Raw genomic sequence first — 22,712 nt, 5'->3', positions numbered from 1 at the left:
CAGTGGGGAAACATTTCTCATTGTGTAAGGGGAACGTGGTTACCTTAGTGCACTAGGATCCATAATGGCAGGAGTTCCTGCAGGTGGTGGGCGAATGAGCTTGTCCTCCATACCTCCAACAGCCATGGGCATCTTCCCTGCAACAGAAGCCTGGGGTCCAGCAGTAGTTGCAGCAACACGATCCTAAGGAAGTAATAACCACAAAAAGAGGTAAACGTAACATTCCTTTCATTTGTAATAAATTGTTGCATTTATACAGCACTTTTATCCAAAGCTCTTTACAATTTGCTTCTCATTCATCCACACGCCAGTATTTCCGCTATATACAGTGGCCTGCATAAGTTTGGATGTGTAAACTTATGCAAGCCACTGTACATTTAGCTGCAGCTCACCACCATAACAAAATTGTTGCCACCGCTCCTTCAGCTTGGAGCTGGGCAATATGAACAACATAGAACAGCTAGAACAGTCTGGTAAGTTTAGAAAATCACATCACTTTACTGTAATGTAGCCTTTAAACCCAGGAAAAGACAACACCTAATATTATGATATCCAAAATCTAAGACGATATCTAGCCTCATATCACGATATAATATGGATATATTGCCCAGCCCTACTGCAGCTGTTAGCAGCTGAAAAGTCATGAAGTCGTGATTTAGACGACTCTGCAGAGCCATCTGGGCTACTGAAGTCAACCGGACGGTCATCCACTCTCCTCTCCACTTGAAGGGTGAGCAACAGGAACAGTGACAAGACGTCATCACTCGCAAAGTTATGGCAACCAAATAAACAACAGCACGAGTATAGCAGTTTCTCAGGCAGAGTGACAAACTGCAACAAACACCTTGGCATGAAAATCGCACTCTCGCGGATCCCGTGAAATATGATGGCTACAGTATACTGGAGTATAACGTTATGAACACTGAATTTGATGAATTCACTGTTTATCAGACCCCAGATGAGACAAGAAGCTAATGTTAGCGAACGCTGCAGCCGCTCTGCCTTTGACTCTCCGCTGCAGGAGATGTATTCCCCCGACACGCTGTATTAATGTTAACACTTTTTCCAGGTTAGTGGGGGTGCATACTGTTCAAAACCCAATAAAAAAAAATAGAAATGCTCACTATGCATTGTGTTTTGTTGCTGAACTGCATGTTAAATGAGCAATGACGTCAAATTATCTGTTTTCGGGTTACGGAATTTGCTTGATTTTTCCTTATTGGAGGGAACGTTAACTCACGTTAGCAAATAAGCCCACTGACGGCGACATTATTGTACATCTTTTGGCACAATGTTGATGACAGTAGTAGTGGTCATAGTCAGTGAAAATGTGATCTGATATGCACATTGGAAAAGTTTTTTTCAGGAACTTTCCAACAGACCAGGGGTCTCATTTATAAACGTGGCGTACGCACAAAACGGGGCTGAAAATGTGCGTACACCACTTCCCACGCAAAGGTTTTGATTTATAAAAAACAAACTTGACGGGAGAATGTGCGGTCCTCCACGCAAACTCTGACCCATGCGTACGCACATTTTGGAGACAACATAGGAATTGGCGACGCAGATGGTGAGGTGGTGAACTGAAATCAGACTGCAGAAAGTACATGTGGGAATAACGATTAGGCAACTCTTAATATGTTTAAGTATTAATGCCTCACGCACATTTCTTCACACCCTATCATGAAGATTGTACGGAATGATAATTGAGTGATAATTGTTCCATAAACACCTCCAACTCAAATCTTAAATCAAAACTCGTTCTTAATATTTAATCGGCGCTGTCTCGCCGTCACATTGTCCACTACGGAGCGCAGGAGGATGAGATGGCCCGACTCCATGGAATACAGGATAGCATCAAATACCCTAGCATAAAACTGCAGAACACAGTGTAAATAACTAAATAAAACTGTGCATATATCATCAAATGTCAAAGTCTGGAAATACAGCAGTTAAGCTATCGCGCAATCGTTACGCTGTATGTCCTCGTTATCAGTCCGAACTTTAGTAACGAGACCGAATAAGAAAGAAAGTTTCGGTGCCTCATTTCGGTGCTTGACTTTACACTACACCTGACAGCATGTAACATTAGCCTACCTTTAGCTAGCAGCTGGATTAAACACCGGTAAAATGCTGACAGCTAACGTTAAACAGTGTAGAGTGTGACTGTATTTCACTTTGGAGGACAACAGCGGGATGTAACAGTCTGCACTGCAGCGCAGCAGCAGCTGCCGTTGTCGCAATTCATAGATATACAGTATGTTTATATGGTCGGAATTAAACAACACAGACGGTGCGTTCACTTGCAGCTGCCGTTGTCGGAATTAAACAACACAGACGGTGCATTCACTTAAAACAGGTAGCCTTGTGGTGCATTCACAGTAATTGTAAAATACCCTTTTCCCATCTGGGGTTCAACAGCAATTTACTGGTGAAATAAGTTATTGTTATTGTTTAGTTATTACATTATTATTAAATCTTTAATTTTGACCATGGCCTTAGCAATAAAGAAAAGTCACTGACTGTTGTTTACTACCCTTATTTTTCTTCTTTCTTTTTTTTTACTTTATTGAAAAGTACCGGTTCAGGCACCGTTTAGGCACCGGCACCGTTTTAAAAGTATCGATTTAGCACCGGAATCGAAAAAAAAACGATACCCAACCCTACCTATTACATTTCGATTTCAAATTTTATCTCGGGGTGGGGGATACCACTAGTTGTCTGTGATTTTAGCAAGGTGTTAACAATCACTAACTGTTGTAGGCTAAACATATAAATACTGCGGTGAACCTGTGCATAATGCTGCATGATGGCACTGCTGGCCCTGCAGGAGGACTACGCCAATGGAAGAATCAGGAGAGAAAGAGACTTCAGGAACCATGACGATGACTGGCTAATATGCCGATTTAAATTCCCTAATATAGCTGTAACAGTAATATAGCTGCGCTCTTGGATCTATGTACTGAATTGGGTCCAGTAGAGAGGGCAACGCGCCGGAACCGTGCCATCCCGGTCCAAATACAGGTCCTCGCCACTCTGGGTGAATCCGGCTGTTTCCAGAGGGAAATGTCAGACAGCTAAGTGTTTTTTTAAAATAAATATTATATACAATCTTCAACTTCATCACTAAGGCTTGTTTGGATATAATATATAGTTCTGTTAAATCTTATTATATACGTCTGGTATATCGAGGGCCGTAATACCTGCTGTTTTGGAAGATTTTATTAATAAAAGGTAGTCTATAGATCCGGTTTCCCTACACTGTGGGACAACAGGCCGAAATTATAATTCAATTGGCAGCAATTCCCGAGCGTTTTTTGGTTTTTTTTTGTTTGTTTTCTCCGCAGTCGTCATGATTCGGCATGATTCGGTGTAACGAAGAAAAACTGCAACGGTCATTAACATACTGATCAGCATTCACAAGGTGCTTTACATTGACTATTTATGGTTAAAAATGGGCGTGTACAGGGCGGGATAAGAGGCTGATCCACATACGCACACTTGTAGTCAATCTGTGATTTGAATGAAGGGAACATTGCTTACAGGTGTGCGTACACACGGTTTTATAAATCTGACTTTTTTTCGGCGTACGCTAATTTGGGCTTTTGTGCGCACGTACACTTATAGTAAGGATCCTACGCACAGTTTTATAAATGAAACCCCAGGTATTTTCTGGGATTGTAGAGACTAGTGCAGTGCCCGTTGAAAATGTGCCTGTTTGGAACGGACCTATTGCTTGGACTGTGGTATTGCTGCTTATAGAATTCATCATTTTTTTCAATTCATCACCCCAAAATTACTTACAGAAGGACCCCAAATCACTTAATATGCAACTCCCCTGTATACCCTACTATTGACTTACTTTCAGCGCAGGTGTTCATTTCCATACAGGTTTAGTGGCTTGACAGTTAACTGTGAAGTAGGGGATTTGAGTCGCGTAGGTATTTTGGTGACGGTAATGTTATTAGTTAGCAGTATACTAAATTAACCCGGGGTGAGTCTGGTGAAAAGTGCCGTGTCTGCCCAGTTCAGCTCTGACATTTTCTCGCATTGCACAGCGCTGTGAAGGAATAATCTCTGAGATTACGTTATGTTCTGCCTCGGTTTAGAAGTGGTGAATGTAGGCTACAGCTCACAGCAACTTAATACTATATAGTGACTGGCTTTTGTTTGATATTTAGTGTTGGCAAATGGCTTTTTTTTGAGTTTCCTCTTAGCGAAAAAATAGACAGTGAAAAGCATAGGGCCTTTTTTTCCACACCAATCTTATTCCACACAACAGTCGTGATGTTCCTTTCAGCTATCCGCTCGTGCTCCAGGAAAGTCAAGAAAAGTTATCCAGCAATCACGTAGCTAGTAACACCCCCCCCCGTAGCTGGTTGCGCTTTGCATGTGTGAGATTCTGAAACGTCCTTAAATTCGGGAATTGTCTGTTTATTCAAAGTCAAAGACAGTCCAAAGTAGTGCTACCTATATATTTAATGATATCTTTTGCATTTCTAATCCAAACAGCGTCAAACTTGGCACTGCACTTACTCGTGCCCGTAGCAAGACACCCATCAAGTTTAAAATCCATCGGACTAACAATTCAAGAGATATGCGCATAACACCCAGACAGACAAACGTTCCTGCAATTTATAGATAGATGCCATACAAAGACATCTTCCTAATTGCTACATCACACTGTTGTAAAGACGTTACATTTGTAAGGTCTATGGCCTGTACCTGTGGATAAGGTGGTGGTGCTCTGTGGGCCTTGTCTTGTTGAAAGGCTCCCATCTCTCCTCCAGACCAGCCAGGGGATGCACTGCCAGCAGCAGCAGCAGCCTCCTTCTCTTGTCTAATGGAATTTCTCTGCATTTGTTGTCTGATTAAGAATTCCCTCAGTCTCAGTCGCTAAAAAAACAACAACAACATAAGAAGCACGGTTAGCAAAATGCCTAGGAGGTGCATAGCATTACTTACATGTTTACTGGCTAATAAGTTGATACCTGTCGGTGCTTCTCTAGCTCAGAGGGGCTAAGGCCAACTAATGCAGGGTCCTGCACTGCTGAAATATCAGGCATTTCTTGAGCGCCTGGTAAAGCTGGCTGAAGAGGTGTGTCTGGTGGGCGGACAGCTGGTAGTTCTTGAGATCCAGAAAGAGCTGGCACCCTGGAGCTGAAGCTGTCTGCCCCGATAGTCTGCTGAGTTTGTGGCGGTTGTTGCTGAAGATGACCCTGTAACATCTGATTCTGCTGTTGGGTTATTTGGAAGCCTCCCGTGCTAGGACTGCAGCTGAAGGTAGGAGGTGCTGACGGTTTACCAGAGAGAGGATCCCCTATGGAACTGTTGGTGGGATGGGATGGAAGTGGCTGATTAGGATGAGGTGAGCTTTTGTAACTTGCAGTTCCCTCTGGGGCAACCGAAGGGGGGCGAGGGGGTTTGTGGATAGTAGCAAAAGGGTCTCTAGATTGTGGCCTTGAAGGTGGCTGAGAACAAGGGTCTGGGGATTGGAAACGAGGCGTGGCAGGAGAATGGACAGAGTAAGCATCATTGGAGAGGCAACCAGGAGTGTGGGGAGACTGAGAGCTGCCCTGGGACTGTGGGCTGGAGGGCACTCTAGGGCATAGTTCCTGTTGAGCTACAGGGTGTCTCTGGGGTCCAAGAGAACAATTGTCACCTGACTGCGGTCTGGGAGTCAGTGGTGGCTGACCATGGGGGTCAGAGAAAGGGTGGGAGGGAGACTGCCTGTAGCCTTCAGAGTGGTGGCTAGGGGAAGCTCCAGGATGAAGTGCCCCACCATCCCCTTGGTGCATTCGTGGTGTCATAGGTGCCTTGAATAATCCATCTCCAGACTCCAGCATCCCAGCAGGAGAGCCGGTGGATAGATCAGGTCTTCCAACTGCAGAGGAGCGTGGAGAAGGTGCACTCATTTCAGCCCTGTACTGTCCTGTGCTTGCTGGGGAGGAAGCTACTGCAGAGGGTGATGGGGATAAACCATACTCTGGCCGTCCCATCCCTTGCTGGGTTCTGTAAGGGTCTCCATAGTGGGTATTGTGGGGTGGCGAGAAGATGGGCGACTCCCCAAGCCCTGCGCCTCTTGAATGAGGACTTTCTGGAGGACCTAGGGACTCCTGAGAGCCTTGCTGTGATTGATGACCCTGTTGCTGCTGCAGCTGTGATCTGAAGTAGGGGTCAACCTGCTGAGCCCGTCTGGGGGTTCCAGGAGTTCCTGGTTGCATGTCAAAGGGGCCAAGACTGGCTGGCCGTCCCTGAGGAGGACCCTGTGGGCCGGAAGCGGAATAACCTGAGGAAGAGGCCTGTAAGGGGCTGGCCCCAGCATGGGAGAAGGGTGTGTTTGGGTGAGAGTGAGAATGGGGAGATTGAGGAGGAAGCATGGCCAAGGGATCTGTCCGGATTTCAGCTGATCCCGGTGTCTTAACAGGTCCATCTGAGAAAAAGACAGAGGATGATCCTGAATCTGGAGGGAAGGGAAATGGGCTTTCTGCAGAGCTGGGCTGGGAAGAGATTGACGTAGAGCCTGAAGGTGGAGGGATCTGGAGGTGTAAACTGGGCCGTTCGGTCTTCACACGCACTCCCTCTGTCTTGACTGGCCTGCACACCTGACTTTCTGCCTGCTGTGGGAAGAAAAGAGAAGAGTACAGAGGAAGCATGAACAATCACGTACCACGACTCCAATGAAAGGTACCAAACCTTTCATACACCTTGACTTTACAAAAAGGATGCTGCTGCTTTAATCACCTTCTGCGCCTTGTTGATCCGCTGAGCTGCTCGGTTATCTTTGGCCTTTTGCTGCAGAAAAGAATTAGATAAGAAAAAGAATATTAAGAAGAATTTAAAATTTAATTTTAGTCTGAATAAACAATTTATTTTGTTTAATTGCAGAAACATCATACATGCATGTAGGAATCCCAATTCTCTGTCTTACCCCTTCCCCTTAGTTTTGCACGTTCCCGTGAGAGTAAGGGCTATCCCAATTCTCGTTTTGGTCGAGGGGTAGGGCTAAGGGGAAGGGGTAGATATCCCTTAAAACCCAAGCATTTTCACTAGCTTACTTGAAACCAAGGGGTGCCCAGAGTCTCATAGTAAGTATTTTCGGCTTAAATAATTTATTTAAAAATTACGACAGTCTTGTTTTGTGCTCTACACAGTCCTGTACATATATATTTGCAACCATGTTCTTAGTTGAAACATTGTTAAAATCGCTAGTTTGCTACGCCAACATTACATTGCTGATTTGCACAACAGTTCCGCATTTCTTGGACTAGCCTTGAATGGACTCCATGGCAGCCAACTAGCGACGATGTACGATGACGTAACCAAGTGGTGTCCCATTTCATAGGGGTAGGTTTTCACTGTACCTACTGGACATTTCAAATTTAAGTAACAGTTTCCTATATTTCTGCGTTTAGTCATTTTTCACTTGTGGTTTTCTGCATAGAAACGAGGGAACCGTACACCACTAGGGACAATTCTAACACAGAATAGCAGGAACCTGGTGTCATTGACTACATTTTAGAAATGTGTTATAAGAGAACTGCAGGAAACAATTGTTGAGTTAATATAAATTAATCCTTTATTAAAAAAAAATTAAAAAATTAAAAAAAAAAGAGAGAGAGAACCTACCAGGTATGGAACCTTATCAGCAGCGGACACCTTCCTCCAGACCTTCATGATTTGCTTACAGCGACTAGCCCAGTCTGTGACAGGAGAAACATTTAACAGCTGCTCAATAGCTAAGAGATATACTTTTAAAAAAGAGTTAGGTCTGTTTGGTCTAATAATAGTTTGTACATATTCGTATGACATTTCTCCCACACTTACCTGGGTAGTCCTGTTTGAGAGTTGGAAAGTTGGTATTGGCATAAAGCACAGGGGAAATGGTTGAGAGTTCTCCCAGCTCCTCATCTTTCTCCCAGCGCTGGAGACTGCGCTGGTTGTAGGACAGCCCATCGCCTTCTGCCTCAGTGGGGGTCGGTGGGGAGGAGGGGGTTGCTGGGGTGGAGGGAGTTGCCCAGGGGCTTTCCTCACCCCCTTCTGGACTGAACAGTCCTCCTCGGTCCCTGTACACCATATGAGAGGTTATTGTCTTATATTAAACAAAGGGCTTACATGGGTCACCAACACTGGAAAAAAAATCAATTATGTATTCTATAATAAGAACTACATTGTATCAGATGTGGAGGCTCAAAAGAAAAAAAAACCTAAAAAAACCCAATTTTTTTTTTTTACAAAGCCCTCAATTATACAAGAAATATGGTTTTAAAAAAAGGTTTTAATTATGTGATCTTCTGCAGACATGCCCTTGTACACACCTGAGAGGAGAGCTCTCTGCGGCAGAGTGCTACGATTGAGTTCTCCCTTACTGCCCTCCAAGATGGGCTTCATGCCCCCCAAAGAGGAGCCGTCTGACACTCCCAGAACCTTTCTGAAGAACTGCTCAGAGTCTTGACTCTCCACCCCTTGCGGAAGACCTGTGGCGCAAGGACAACAGCATGTTAAGGTATGACGCTAACGTCAGGTATTAAATGTTTCCCTAATTTAATGTTGCATACTGTATAGACAAACTTATCCTCTCAGGGGACTACCTTCACTTTTTTCTGCATCAGAGTCATGAGGATCAGTTGACGCCTGGTCCCTCAGCGATGAGGATGGTGCAGAAACCCCTAAAAATGTATAATTTTAAACTAACCTGCAATTACCTCAAGACCATAACAAGAAACCAGTAGCAACACCACCAAACACACACATACCTGCTTCTCCCTGAGCCTGGGGGGCCTCACCCCCCTCTTGCTTGAGAGGAAAATTATCTTTCACCACACGATCCTCAGCTAGTGAGAGAAGTACAAAGGTCAAAAAGGTACCAACCTTTTCCACACTCAGTGTCACAAATAATTTGCACACAGTTTTCATGAGTCATAGGTCAAGCTAGTGTTCTTACTCTCTGGGGCAGTAGTTTTGACCCCTGATGGAGCTGGTAATGAAGGTCGGACAAGGCATGCGCCTGGCCTCTGCCCTGGGGGTGTCATCACAGCTTTCTTACTCAAGTCTATTAGCGTCTTCCCAAAGAAAGCCTCCTGCAGCGAATTACAAACATTTTAGATATGAACACTATGTCCTTGGATACCATAAGTTTAGTAATGTTTAAAGCATGGGGCATAGATAGACTTGAAACCTGGAGATAAGCTGGAAACATGTCTTCAAGTTTGCTCTTCTTCCGTCCCCGACGTTTCTTGGCCTGTTCCTCGCCCTCCACTGGTTTAGGATCCATTATGTTATCTGTGTCAGGGTGAGGTCCTACACATATATAACCATGCAATTCAGTTTCCCAAATTTACAATAATCATAAATACAAATGCAGCGACGCTGTCCCTTCCCTAGGATTAATTCAGGATGGTTAAGGCCAAACTCAGCCACGTGTTATAAAAATAAATAAATAAATAAATAAAAATGCAAGGGGTTGCATTGGTGGGGGCGTGCTGCTTCAGCGCCTAGGTAGATCACAAGGCTTTATGGCAAAAGTTAAGCCAGGATCAACTTTTTTCTGGATGACCCAGCTTTTTTTGTCCGATCCATCTACATTGGCACCCCCGCTGTGTTAAGGAAGTGGACTTTTTTTTCCATGCAAGGCTAATGTCCATCTAAAGGATGTCCCGTGTTCAACAACTGGTTTTTCTAAGTAAAGCACTGAACATCCACTCCATTTAGTCATTACTACTTCCTGAATTCTGAAATTATTTTATCATAACATTTTAATATTGGACAAAATGAAAAAAACGGTCCACTGTTGTCACTAACCTTCGTCAATGGTTCGCTCTATTGGCTGTCCATCTAACGTAGTCTCTCCAGCCAGCTGGGCAAAAAATTCTTTCTTCATCCGTGTGTGACACTTCCTTTGTCGCACCATGAAACCTCCAATTCCTAGTACAATTAGTAAATAAATATTTTTCATATTTTGTGGATGCTCAGACAACTTTGCAGATGTTACAAGTTGTTTTGTGAAATTCTGGGTAGGTTACCAGGCCTGTAAGGTTTCCGTTTTCTTTTTTTGCTATCCTCTGTCTCCTCTGCTCCTCCTTTGAGACCCTCGCAGTCAGCCATGCCTTCAGTACCTCCCTCTGCACCACCTTCTCTGTCAGGGCTCCCTGGGTTCTCCATCTTGGAATCACATTCCATGGGCTCCCCACAGCCTAGATATACAAGACAACATTGAATTTGCACAAAGTCTTACATTAAAGAGGAGCAAGACACCCCAGAAAATTGTGAATACACCACTGGATAAGCAGAAAGTGTGCAAACCTTTTCCATCCTCCCCTTCTTCGACCTCCCTCAGATCCATTCCGTCAGGACCTCCTTCACAACACAGAGTGCCGAGACGGGAGCGACGCTGCCGTCTCTTGTGCAGGGGAGACATGGAGATGCTGCGAAGCAGGGACATACCCGACTCCGTCAGCCACACACCCTCCAACCGGTAGAACTGGGGTTCTGCAAAGTGACATTTGCAAATATGAAGGACTTACAGAACAAAAACCATGCATGACCATGCATAATGTGCTTGTCATAACAAACATGAAAAAGCAGAAATCCACTAACCTGGCTCTTTGATCTTTATTGAAGCCATAATGGCTGACTCTACTACTGTGAACAAAGCCATAAAAGCAGGTAGAGAAAGCAAAAGAAAATCATTTCATCAGTAAATATGAGAATATCCTGCGTTTTCTTTTTTTTAACCATAGTCTTCTGTGTCGTCAGTTTTAAAATAGTGTCATTCTGGGACTTACCCACAGGTTTTGGAACATATGCAGTGCAGGATGTGCATGCAAAGCCCTCATCAGAAGCTTGTTCCACCTCATCCTCTGTGTACAGACTCTCACAGACAGCATGGACCCATCTGCACAGGCGCACAGAAATACATTGATACACATACTTATAACAAATCACAGCGCAAATCAAAGATGTTATGGAATAATTCATGAAATGAAAAATACATGAAGAACCCATTCCCCGCTTGTCTTCATTAGCTGCAGTCTCATGAATACCTCAGTTTCTGTGTCTGGTGTGTGCATGTACAGTTCTAATGAGCAGCACCTACCGATCGCAGTACTGACACTGCAGCAGGAGCTCCTCCTCCATGAAGTTCTCTCTGCATACTGGACAAGTGACGAGGCTGGCACAGGGGCCACAGTGGGTGTAGTTGTTCTGCCACTCGCAGTGGAAACCCGGGGAGTTAGAACCACACTGCACACAGCACACACACCTGCACAGAAGCAGTGAAGCACTCTGTAACAAATATACAGCTAATATGCAAGATTTAAAAAATACAGATGCCAATTTGAGTGGTGCAAAAAATGTTCTGTTGCTACAGAAGCAAGAGGCAGAGAGATGGGCTTCTGAATTACTAATGCAGAGCTGAGGCATGAGTGTTTTACATAATATGCAAATTGACATGTATTCATTTCCATTTGACCCCATTCAAAGCTACAAGGCTGAATGAAGTACTGTGCTCTTAGTTTACATTTTCTTTACCATTTGCACTTCCAACCACCCTTGGGAACATTGTGCAGGGGCGGGTCCAAGCAGTAGGTGTGATAGCTGACATCACAGTCATCACACAGCAGCAGACGGGAGGGGTCCGAAGCCTTTCCACACATCTCACACACAATACATTCCAAACAGCGCCAGCCTTTACGGAGCATCGTCTTGGTGATCTACAAAAGATATCAGGTTTACTATATCTAAATTTTAAAAAATACAGTGATGAATAAAAAAATAAATAAAAAAATATCAAAAGATAACACTGTGCTTACTTTGCTGTTCACACAGTAAGGATGGTAACACTGGGCACACTGAGCACAAGCCAACAGCTGCCCCTCCGCACCCTTTCCAAAACTGCCACACACAACACACATATCCTAAAACAAAGGAGAGAAAGTGAGAGGAAAAAAATAAGAGAGGAAACAAAGTAAAGTATTTGTGTTGCATTTGAAAGTGAAAACTGTGGTTGTAAACCAAAGTAATTCAAAATGTTAAACTACAACTAGAGCTGTACCTGGAGCAGGACAAATTTATCGGTGTTTGAGAAAAGAACTACTGTGTTCTGCATGGTGTCATCTTCCTCATCTTCTTCCTCCTTACTTAGTCCAGTGTCTGTGGCCATGCTTAGCTGTGAACAAGGGGATAAACAGTTATAAACATTGTGCCAAAATACATCATGAAATGACAAATTATAAAAGAGTAATTAGGACTACATTACAAAAGTGAAAGAATATCAAAGAACATCTGTATGGGGTGTAAAGTACATCTCACCAAGAAAGCATCAATGCAGGAGGCCATGGCTTTGAGGCGTGACCTCCCACCACGCCCTCTCCCTCCACCACCACCCCCTCGAGGTCTACGCTTCCCAGGAAAACTATTGCTTCGCCCCTACAAGCCGAGGAAAAACCATTTAAATGTAAAGTTGTGTTGTGACAATGACATCTTAAAAACAACAAGTGTCAAAAGCAAAATGTCAGCTGTTCAAGCAAAATACACTTAATAAACATAGACCAACTTGTACATGGTGACTTCACCTGTTTGACCCGTGAGCGGCCTGGGGATCCTCTGCGTTTTGCCTTCTCTCTGTCGCTTCTGAAGGGTTCAAAGGGAAGCGAGTCATCAGTCTCAGTGAGCAGGTTATCGGTGTGTGAGCGGCCAGCAGGTACAAGGCCAAACTCCATGGAGAGCTGAGGATCTGCTTCTCCTGGAGAGCCCAGAAAGCCACTGCTGCTCTCATCTCCATGGCTCATATTAGACATCTCGTCCAGCAGTAATTCCCGCTTAACCTCTTGCTCCTGCAGTTCCTCCTTTATGTCCTCATTAAGTCCTTCTCCTTTCATTTGCTCATCATACTCTTCTTCATCATCATCATCATCCTCCTCCTCCTCAGAGTGAGGTAGTAACCTCCCCTCCATTTCCATAGAAGAGAGGGCCTCTTGTGTGTCTACAGATAAAGAAAGAGGAGAAGGAGACTGGGGGTCCTGGCATGAACTTCTTTCCTGTCGATTATCCAAGGGAAAATGCTCCGTTTTGTCCACAGAGGGAGGAGAAGCTGGTAACTTCTGTGGATCCTTAATGAATAGTTCTGTGCCATGAGAGCCATTATTCAATGGCTCTGGTGATACTTCTTGTTCCACTGAGGGAGTGGCCTCCTGCTTCTCCTCCTCCATATTTTCAGGGCCCTGCTGTGACACCGGTGTTGGTTCTGCTTCAGGGTGGTCAGACTGTGTCTCCGCTGTGTGGTCCTGGGAAGGGGTTGCTTGAGTCACCTGGGTGACTGCCTCTTCTGCTCTCTCTTCATCAACAGGTAGACAAGAGGTTCTCTGTTCTTTTGTTGCACATTCTAGATATAAGATTAAGGAATGTGTGGTTATTAGTGTAAACATTTATAAATCTATCATTAGTTACGGCACACCATCATACAAATATGTCTACAATGTGTTCCAAGTTACCTGTGGACTCAAGTGGAGCAGCTGGCACCTCAGAAGTCAATCTTTCTGTTGCTACCTGCAGCTCATCCTCCATGATTTTCTCTCCAACGTCTGTTGTCTCAACAACTGAAGACTCCACCCCTAAAGTCAAAAGTAGTTCACTTTCAGAGGCACATCTCAGACATAAATTACATTTATTTAGCTGACGTCTTATCCAAAGCCCTTACAATAAGTGCATTCAACCATGTGGATACAAACCAAAAATTGCAAGAATCATGCAAGTACATCAACTTCATCAAATATGCTGATCGACTTCAAGTGCTACATTTAGAACCAAGATAGAGAAAGAGGTTGTTTTTTATGGGCCAAGGTCCAGTCAACATAAACAAGTTGCATTATTTTACTAGTCCAATAAAACACATGACTTGCATGTCTCGCAAGCTTTGTATTACGTTTTGTCCGACTCAGACTTACCCAAGTCCATGGGTGTCTCTTGGTCAGTCGTGGCCTCAGCCTGACCCATCTCTGATGTGCTTTTCTGTCCTGGTGTCACCTCTGACAAGTCTGTTTGCGCTTCGGTCACCATGTGTGCATCCGTTTGGATTGTCATCTCCATCAAATCCATGTGTCCTTCAGTCTCCTCAGAAGCCTCTCTCGTTTGTATCTCTGTTATGTATGGTTGGGTGACAGGCTGCTGCTGATCCTCCTTGCAAAGCCTGCAAATGCACTTGGTTTCTGGAAGCTCCCCCGGTAAAGCACACTCACTGTGCACACACCTAAGACAATAAAGAGATCATCAAGAAATAGGTTATGACAATAGAGTAACATTCCCACACATGATAGCTATCTCAAAAGAATTGCTATTGCACTTCTCCGTCAAACTAACCTGTGGCATATGCTGCAGCACTGCAGAGGGACAGATGGGTTGGCAGCTTTGCTGCACACACCACACATAGAGCTGCGATGGTGCTGGCAGCCTTCACACACGGTGTAGTTGTCAAACCACTGGGCCGAACCTGGAAGCACCAGTCCACGGACACCACACTCTGTACATACACGACACCTCTGACAAAATATGGATAATGGGGGTTAAAGGTAAACCAAATGAACAAAGAAGCACATGAAAAAGCTTTTTTAAATATATTGATAACTAAAAACTTGTTCTGACAGGAAGATTCAGTTTCTAAAAAGTAGGTGAACCTGCTCTCACAATGCATTTCTGGGGTACGGCATCTCTTTGTACTGAGGTGAAAGACAAACGTGACTTACTCTGCATTTCCATGGGTCAGAGGGAAGAGAATCCATGGGTGGCTGGAGACAGAAGGTATGGTAGCCCTTATCACAGGCATCGCATACTAACATTTTGGAGTCTTCTCCTGGTTGTCTAAGAAAATAAAGAATAAAGACATTACTCTTAAAATATGGAAATAAAGCATAGGTAAAATTGGACAAAGGTCAGGCACTACATCTGATTCACTAGTATAGGTTGCACTTTGACTCACCTGCAAGTCTGACACACTTTACACTCCGGGCACTGCCATCCTGCCCGCTGAATGGGCGTGGCGCCAATCTCCAGACAGGCCGCATGATAATGTTGGCCACAACCCGTACAGAACAGCAAGTCTATAAGCTCCCCCGCTGAGTCACACACTGCACACCAAGCCTCCTCACCTGCTGTAAAACCAATAAATGATATATGTATAAATGATATATGTATATATGAATGGGTATTAGAACAATTTCTTTTTTTGTTGTTCTTAGTTCAACATGAAAGTCAGCAGGGAATAACCACAAGGTAGGTAGCCAGTAGCCCCTTTTTAAAGATGCCTGATGTTTTGTTAAGCAAAGTAAGTATTTTTTAAAGTTGAAAATGTTTCAACTTGTTAAAGAAGATTAGGGATACTAATTTTTTATGACCGATAGCTGACCCTCGTTAACCAATCGTTAAACGACAAGCAGGCACCTAAGTCCCAGTTCACCTGTCTGGGAGGCTCTGACATCCTTTCCCTGTACCAGTTGCACAGCCACAATGTTGCGTGCATTGTCATGGACACATGCAGCCACTTTCCTGGAACCGCTTGCAGGTCCGTGCAAACAAAACAACTCTTCAATGTCTGCGGACTGTATGTCTAAGCCTGTCTGCACCACATGCACCTGTGAGGTTGTCAGCTGTGCATCTGCCTGGCATACTGTGTATAGGACGGCTGATTTAACCCGCCAGTCCTCATCACTATAGTGGCATATGCATATCAAGCTATGCAGGGAGTTGACATTTTATGACAACAAAGAGCATAAACATGTAAAAAGTGTACAGTCCACAGTCAATAAAATCAAAATTAGTACAGAGCACACAAGTTTTCTGTGTGCATAGCGCAAGCCCTACTGTGAGCATGCCCTAAGTAATGACATCACAATTTTGACAAAGATGTCTGGTTGTCTTACCCAACTCTTCTGCCTTGTCTATGTGCTCTGGACAGAGGAGGACCAACTGCTTCATAGACTGGAAGGACCCACTGGCTGCCGAGCATGGGAAGTGGTAGAACCGTGAGCAGCCCTCAGCATGGCATCGAATGGTTGCGCCCAGCCTTTTGCAGTATTCGCAAAGCTGCAACAAACCAATGGTAACAAGTAAGATTTTGTGAAGTAAGCCTGTTAATCCCTTTTTTCTTAACTGATACCACCTGATCCAAGTCTATGGACAGTGCACTTACCCGCTGTGTCCCTGAGATAACGGCCTTATCCACGTTCTCCAGCTCCTCATTTTCCATCCGTCTTACTCCCTCCGACCACACCGCACACCAGTAATGAACCAAACATCCCCCTGTTCAATATAAAAGCACAGAATCAGTAAAAATGTCTTACCAAACTTCAATTCTACATCGGTGTGCTGTAAGGGATGGAACCTATAATAGAATTCATTTATAAAAGCAAGTATTTACTGTACACAAACTAAATATAATAGCATAATATTTTGAGTTCAACCTGAGTCCTCAAAGAGTGATGCCAGACAAGGGGAATCAGAAAATCCAATGGAAGACAGGTCATCATTTCCAGGCTGTGGCAGTTGTGAAGCTGATGGCTTGAGGGTCGGCCGCTCAGAAGACGGCCCAAAGTGTCTCAGTTCCCGCTGTCCATGCAGGCTCCGCTCCACACAGTTACAAAGCGCACAAGCTTGAACGCTCTCGCTGTACAGTCACAAACGAAATTGTTCAAAACCACAATCCCTTCAATGAGCAGCTTCTTGAGATAAAGACCACAACAGTGTTGACAATATAATTCATGATTGAAAGAATAACTTACAAAGGAGTGCTGGACGAGGCTGCAGTAGCACCAGACACGCCCTCAGCAGCAGAAAGGGCTTTGGACTCTTCCTCAGAGGAGACAAGTTGCTTTGAAGGGGCATTGTCATCAGCTAGAGAATAAAAAAAGACAAGAAAAGAAAAACTTACTTTAAACAATGGGAATAAATGGCTTTCACCAAATCCATATTAATGTACCTGCTATAATCACCTCTAATACATTAGGTTTACAAATTAAAAATTGTATTTTGGTATCAGCAATGTGCATTTCTCTTTCAGAGCAAAGTCACTTTGTGATATTAGTCACCTTCCTGTAGAACACTTTACATTTATAATGGATATTTTTTCTAAAAGAACATATTACCTGAGTCATTTTCTTCGCAGTTTGATTTCTGCTCGTCCATCCCCCGTACTGATTTTGACCTCCTTGACAGAGATCTGCAATTTAAAAACATAGGTAGATTCAACATGTAAATGTTAATCAGAAGTAACAGTTAAGTAATCAGTAAAACTACAGTGCAGCAGTACAGTGAAATAGTCTGCCCACAAATCTGAAACAAGTTTCACGGAGCATGTTTAACGTGGCCTGAAATAAAAGGTTACAAAGTACCTTGTAGCATTCTCAGTATGAATTATATTTTGTTTTTACCTGTTATGACCAAGAAAGAAAGAAGCATGTTGACATAGCTGCCAAGCCGCCTGCTATTATATGTTGATTGTATTGTCTGCACTTGTTGTGCTGTTTTATATTGTGGCATGAAATGTGTTTTACTAGTGTTGTTGTTGTAAGGTCTGCCTATGTATTACTGCTGTGAAGTGTTATGTTTTTTTTTTTAAATCATCAAATAAAAAATTAAAATAACAGTATGCAAACAACCTTAGGAATTGTATCTGATAAATATCTATGCTATTAGCACCAGGTCTGTTATCACTGCATAATGAATGGGGAAAATAGATCTGATAATGATATGAAAAAAATACTAAATGCATAAGATTTAAGTTTTCCTCTCATGAAAACGAACAGCTAAGTGGGCCCTAATTACCAAAATAGAAAATGCCATTTTCATTAGCCAACATATGTTTAACATCATAAAAAAAGTAATTCCCAAAATGCATCTTCTGCTACAAAACTACACACGAGCCTCCCTATCCACCCAAAAGCACTTTTCACATAGACTTACACAAGACTTACTAACGACAATGCAACAAATTACCAACATGGCTGTAACGTCCTCAGTTTAGAGGATTTCCGTGTGTTAATTTGACCAACGTTAGCACTAATGCAATCGAGCTTCCTCGCAAACTCATGAAAATAGCGCGAGGGTTACATCGATCGGAAAACACTAACAATTCAAGTTATCATTTACCCAGCAATGCATAATCCAAACCGGTGAAACTGCTGCGTGAAAAAGCATAAAATGATAAAACTAAAATGGTGTTTTCCCAAATAAAACAACCATAAATCGGGATACACAAAGAAAACACAACTTCCGTATGTAGAACTTCCTGTTGCAGCGGAGATCCTTTCGTGCAGAACCTTTGTCGCTCGCATCATAGTTCCGCTGTGACATTCACACCATTAACAAAAATTCTCTACAACAAACAATGCAGGACTGGACGGGCTCACCATTTTATTCATCCACACAGCGAATAGAAAGAAGTCATGCGTTTAACGTTTAAAGGCAATTAACAGACGACACTTACAAAAAGGAGTCGATCCGCTTCGATTCGTATAGTATATTATATTTTACTTAACGTTATGGTAGCCTCACTAATGTTGGTTAATATAATCGTAAATCTCCAAATGTCAGAACACAATAGACACAACATAACCGTCCGTGATGCGATGCTGTAACGTTATGTGCTGATCTAATGGACTCAAAAGACGATACATGTGACGGTGGCTTTGACATATAGATCCAGCTCAGAGTCTCGCAGTGTTTCTTCAGTTGCAAAACAAAAACTGTGCCATCATCATACTCAGAAAATCCTCCTTTGAGCTAACGTTATCACATACACGCAAATTAGGACGGGTGCGCTTTTCTAGTGTTTTTAACCCAAAGGAGCAGAATGAATCATGCATTTTTGTCGAAATTAGTGTTTTGAATGCATGCCCAGTTAGTACTTTAACGTTACAGATAAAACTCCCAAAATAAAATGCAACATACCTGCACTAACCTAATTTACACAATGCATGGCGGCCTATTAAAACGGCAGAACTGAGCTGATGGACAAAATGAATTTCTCTATAAAGTGTTGATGTTAAATCTTCGTAACAAACGTATTTGGTGGCAGAAACACTGGAAACGCACTCTCTTCTAGACAACAAACTAACGTTAAATCCAAGTCTTACAAAACCTAACTGGTGCTAGATTACAGTTAATGAGGGTACTAAATATGCTTTGTCTTTAAAATGAAGTTGACAATATCCAGAGCAAAAGTGATGACATGATGGCTAAGTTAACGTTAAAATTGTTAACGCTACAAATTAACTTTCACGGTTAACGTATTTGTTCTTATTTTGTAATGCTAGCCTATATAAGCTGTTATTTGTTGCAGTGTCATGGTAAAAGCTACTGAGATTTTATAGTTGATTAATTGCTAAGCTAAGCACTATTCCTCAATGTAAACACGGACTTCAGAGGATTGGTTCTGATCAGCAAATAGCCTTGTCCGTGTCACTGGCGACAGGCTGAAACAGAAAAAGCTAACAACTACCAATGGTGACGTAGCAACAAAGTGTCCCGAAGATGCAAAACTACTAGAAATATACCCAATATCATTCACAGGCACATGTACTTCGAAAGTTTCAACCGGCTACTCTTTGGATCACACCTCGGACACAGCCAACGTAACACATATTTCAATCTAAAGTTAGCACTCATGTAACAATGCTAGTCCTCCAGCAAGTAGGCAGCCCCATTTGGTCGAAGCTAACAGCTAAATGTTACCGATAGCAGCGCTAACATTACCCGGTCTAAGGTCAGGGTTGATGTGTCTTTAGGTAGCTACGTCTGTTGCAAGAAGTTCAAAGAGGCCATAATAAAAACAGCTCACCTCACAAAAACAATATCGTCTCCTCATACATCAGCAAAATCCAAACAGCCACACAGCTTCCCAAAATGCTGATGGTCGCTTCATTTTATGTACCGGACTAACGCTGCGGATAGCCGGCTGGAGGGAGAGTGGGGGAAGTGCACCACGGCGGAAGGCAGGCTGTGCGGTGGTGTTAGCTAGCTTCTTAACTGGATGGATAATGCTATGGTTAGCTAGCTAACCAGCAAGTTCAGCTTTGTGTCGAGTGGTCGTATACTGCCGGGGAACTATTAGCTAGCTAAGCACAGAGACAAGTCTTCAACCAGTCCCGAAAAAGGCTCACCAGTCTAATGCTGTAGCTAAATCCCAAAACTACCCAGCTATCTGGCTCCTTGCTTCTTGTGGATTTAGCTTCACAACAGTAACGTTAGCTAGCTTCTGCTCTGTTCTGGAATCTTGCTCGCGAGGTCGTTAAAGCTACTGCAAGTTTGCACAAAATTGTGCATCCGAAAACTACAGCCCCAAACTTTGTTGATACGACAGTAAATGTATTTTTTCTTTTAGTTTAAGTCCACTGCAAACATTCATCTACCTACATTTGCAGCTCAACTTTGTATGGGTCACTAGCATCGCTTCACTTCGCTAAACTGCGTTGGGTCTGCACACGGCTGTTCTGCCAAGTGGCTAGCAATGCTAGCTAATAACAACTACGTCAAAAAATTAATTGATTCAAAATAACGAGCAAGAATTGTTTTATTACTAAATACCAGCAAAACGTGTACCACACAGCTTTAGTGTAGCAATGGACAACTCTGCGTGAGGATGATTTAGCATAATTTATAGCACACGATTTTAATATGGAGAGAGCGGCCACTAAAATATGGTGGATATTAGATATAGGGTCATTAGATTTTCGGATCCTGGGAAGCCATTTTTCATTAGATTGTTATGATTGTAGACCCAAAGCTACTTTGACATGCCTGCGGATGAATGCATTTGTTTTGATAATTGATTAGCCGCGATTTAATTGAGTTCGATTAGGCTTTTTTGTAATTAACATAACAAATGTGTACTGCGTGCACTCATTGTGGTTGCTTTATTATTCTGCCTGTGTTACTGTACTTTCCCACTGTTACTGCATACTGCTATGCATTGCGCTTTTGGCTGGAGTGACTGATAGCGATTGGGAAGAGTAAGCACTTGAAACTGCCATAATCTGACTAAACCACGACCAAGTTTTCAGCAGGTTAACTGATAATGACCCTGGTGATTTGTGGCCACATTGTTTTGTTTATAAGCCAGGCATGTAGGCTAATTCCATAGGTGGTATTTGAAATTTTGTATCAATTGACATGTGAATGAATAATGAAAATAAAATAATTTTATAGACCACTTAATACTATATTGTGTTAGAAATGTTGACAACACGCTCAACACTTTACAGCCTTAATTATCATCTTACAGTGAATCAGTTGCAGTGTCAGACTTTGGAAAGTTTCTATTTTTAAATGATCAACAATTATTTGTTCAACTAGCATCTGTCTTCAACTAAGATAAGGAGCAATCATAGTGTATTGTGGGTAAACAATGCAGATCCTAAGGGGTTGGGAATGAGAGGTGGGCCTTCTTTATCATTAGGTTGCCTTATCACTGTTAGAAAATCACAGTGACATGTTTTGTATCTATGGGCATGGGTGACTCAGGAAGGATAGGGTAAAAAAAAGTTGTTCTCAATTCTTAAATTTTAGTTAAAATACTACTGACAAATGGCATGTTAAGATCCTAATACTTTGCAACTTTTAAACGACCGGAAGGACCGGTAGTCCTCTCAGATGCATGTTTTTTCCCAGAAAGTCTGGCACAGTCCAAAATTAATTTTGGTGAAAATAAAGTATTTTGTTCAGTTATGTTAATGCTATAGTTCTTAAATCAAGACACTAACCTCCTCGTGCCACCCTTTAAAGGGCCACACTGTGAACAAAAAGCCTAAGGCAGTACACACAGTAAAGCTTGGATGTCACTGGAATGATCCTCTGAATTTACACAAAATTAGGTTGGGTAACAGTCTGTTCCATTGAGGTCACAGGTTTAATCCACATCAGCTATCTTCTGTCATCCCCTGGAGCAAAAACTGTAGTAAGTAGCTTACTTGGGCTATAACTCAACACTTATGTAAGTAACTGTAGAGAAGAGCATCTGCTAAATGTTTCAAATGTACAGTTAAAGTTAGTGTTCACACACGAATGCCTGACAATACATTGTGTGCTTTGTAAGCAGTGAACAAGCACCTGCTGCAGGCTGGTGATCTGCAACTGACCCTGTGCTGTGAGACCTCTCTGGTAATGCATACTGTATGTGCAGAGACATCCAGAGGGCTCAGATGAGACTGCTGAAGAGAAAAACACACTCAACTAATCTAGTTTTAGACTTAGCAGCACCCTTTAAATTCTAGTATAGAATAAAAGTGGTTTCATATTGACTTAAATCATATGTTTTTTTTAAATTGGTAATTTAATTAAACAATTAATAGATTCTGAGGTGTTAAACTGACTGAAAAGAAAAAGCGTGATGACACTGGTCTGTATATTTTGATCAGAAAATGTGCTTCTCATTGCCTGAATGTGGGTTTTGCAGGTTTTATTTTTGAAAATAGGTTATTACTGGTCCCACTGACAGGATTAGTTAACTCCCCATTCAGCTTTAGCAAGATTGGATTAGATTTTGGGGGGCTGAGACCAGTGGAAGACAGTGACTGATTGGTCGATGGATGTACATAGTGGGTGGTATTAGGACACCAGGCTCTTCCTATTGGCCAGTCAGCAGAGCTGGTGCTTTCCCATCTGCCTCCTGTATCTCAAGGATAATCCCCTAGAATACCTCCACAGATGTTTACAACAGAACATAAACC

The 22,712-nt window shown here is 42.8% G+C and overlaps 1 protein-coding gene across 1 annotated transcript in view; it reads right to left on the bottom strand.

The window, feature by feature from the left end:
* Positions 1-18,237, bottom strand: part of kmt2d (lysine (K)-specific methyltransferase 2D) — a 36,674-nt gene extending 18,437 nt beyond the window's left edge. Inside the window, exons 1-33 of the mRNA XM_039799357.1 lie at positions 18,136-18,237; positions 17,133-17,206; positions 16,770-16,881; positions 16,452-16,654; positions 16,181-16,290; positions 15,912-16,074; positions 14,972-15,143; positions 14,739-14,853; positions 14,356-14,534; positions 13,944-14,245; positions 13,491-13,610; positions 12,573-13,381; positions 12,310-12,426; positions 12,053-12,166; positions 11,811-11,915; positions 11,530-11,711; positions 11,096-11,260; positions 10,785-10,894; positions 10,597-10,641; positions 10,303-10,488; positions 10,023-10,193; positions 9,802-9,924; positions 9,179-9,282; positions 8,945-9,080; positions 8,757-8,834; positions 8,592-8,669; positions 8,317-8,477; positions 7,828-8,092; positions 7,630-7,703; positions 6,745-6,795; positions 4,992-6,620; positions 4,726-4,896; positions 44-183 (exon numbers count right to left, since the gene is read on the bottom strand). Of these exons, the coding sequence (XP_039655291.1) occupies positions 44-183; positions 4,726-4,896; positions 4,992-6,620; positions 6,745-6,795; positions 7,630-7,703; positions 7,828-8,092; positions 8,317-8,477; positions 8,592-8,669; positions 8,757-8,834; positions 8,945-9,080; positions 9,179-9,282; positions 9,802-9,924; positions 10,023-10,193; positions 10,303-10,488; positions 10,597-10,641; positions 10,785-10,894; positions 11,096-11,260; positions 11,530-11,711; positions 11,811-11,915; positions 12,053-12,166; positions 12,310-12,426; positions 12,573-13,381; positions 13,491-13,610; positions 13,944-14,245; positions 14,356-14,534; positions 14,739-14,853; positions 14,972-15,143; positions 15,912-16,074; positions 16,181-16,290; positions 16,452-16,654; positions 16,770-16,881; positions 17,133-17,172 (6,530 nt within the window). The 5' untranslated portion in view covers positions 17,173-17,206; positions 18,136-18,237. The remainder of the gene's footprint in view (positions 1-43; positions 184-4,725; positions 4,897-4,991; positions 6,621-6,744; positions 6,796-7,629; positions 7,704-7,827; positions 8,093-8,316; positions 8,478-8,591; positions 8,670-8,756; positions 8,835-8,944; positions 9,081-9,178; positions 9,283-9,801; positions 9,925-10,022; positions 10,194-10,302; positions 10,489-10,596; positions 10,642-10,784; positions 10,895-11,095; positions 11,261-11,529; positions 11,712-11,810; positions 11,916-12,052; positions 12,167-12,309; positions 12,427-12,572; positions 13,382-13,490; positions 13,611-13,943; positions 14,246-14,355; positions 14,535-14,738; positions 14,854-14,971; positions 15,144-15,911; positions 16,075-16,180; positions 16,291-16,451; positions 16,655-16,769; positions 16,882-17,132; positions 17,207-18,135) is intronic.
* Positions 18,238-22,712: the final 4,475 nt, after the last annotated feature.

The sequence above is a fragment of the Perca fluviatilis genome, chromosome 5 (assembly GCF_010015445.1).
Source record: "Perca fluviatilis chromosome 5, GENO_Pfluv_1.0, whole genome shotgun sequence".
NCBI classification, from domain to species: Eukaryota; Metazoa; Chordata; class Actinopteri; order Perciformes; family Percidae; genus Perca; species Perca fluviatilis.
The sequence above is the reverse complement of the archived record's forward strand: the minus strand, read 5'-3'. Positions and strand labels throughout refer to the sequence as shown.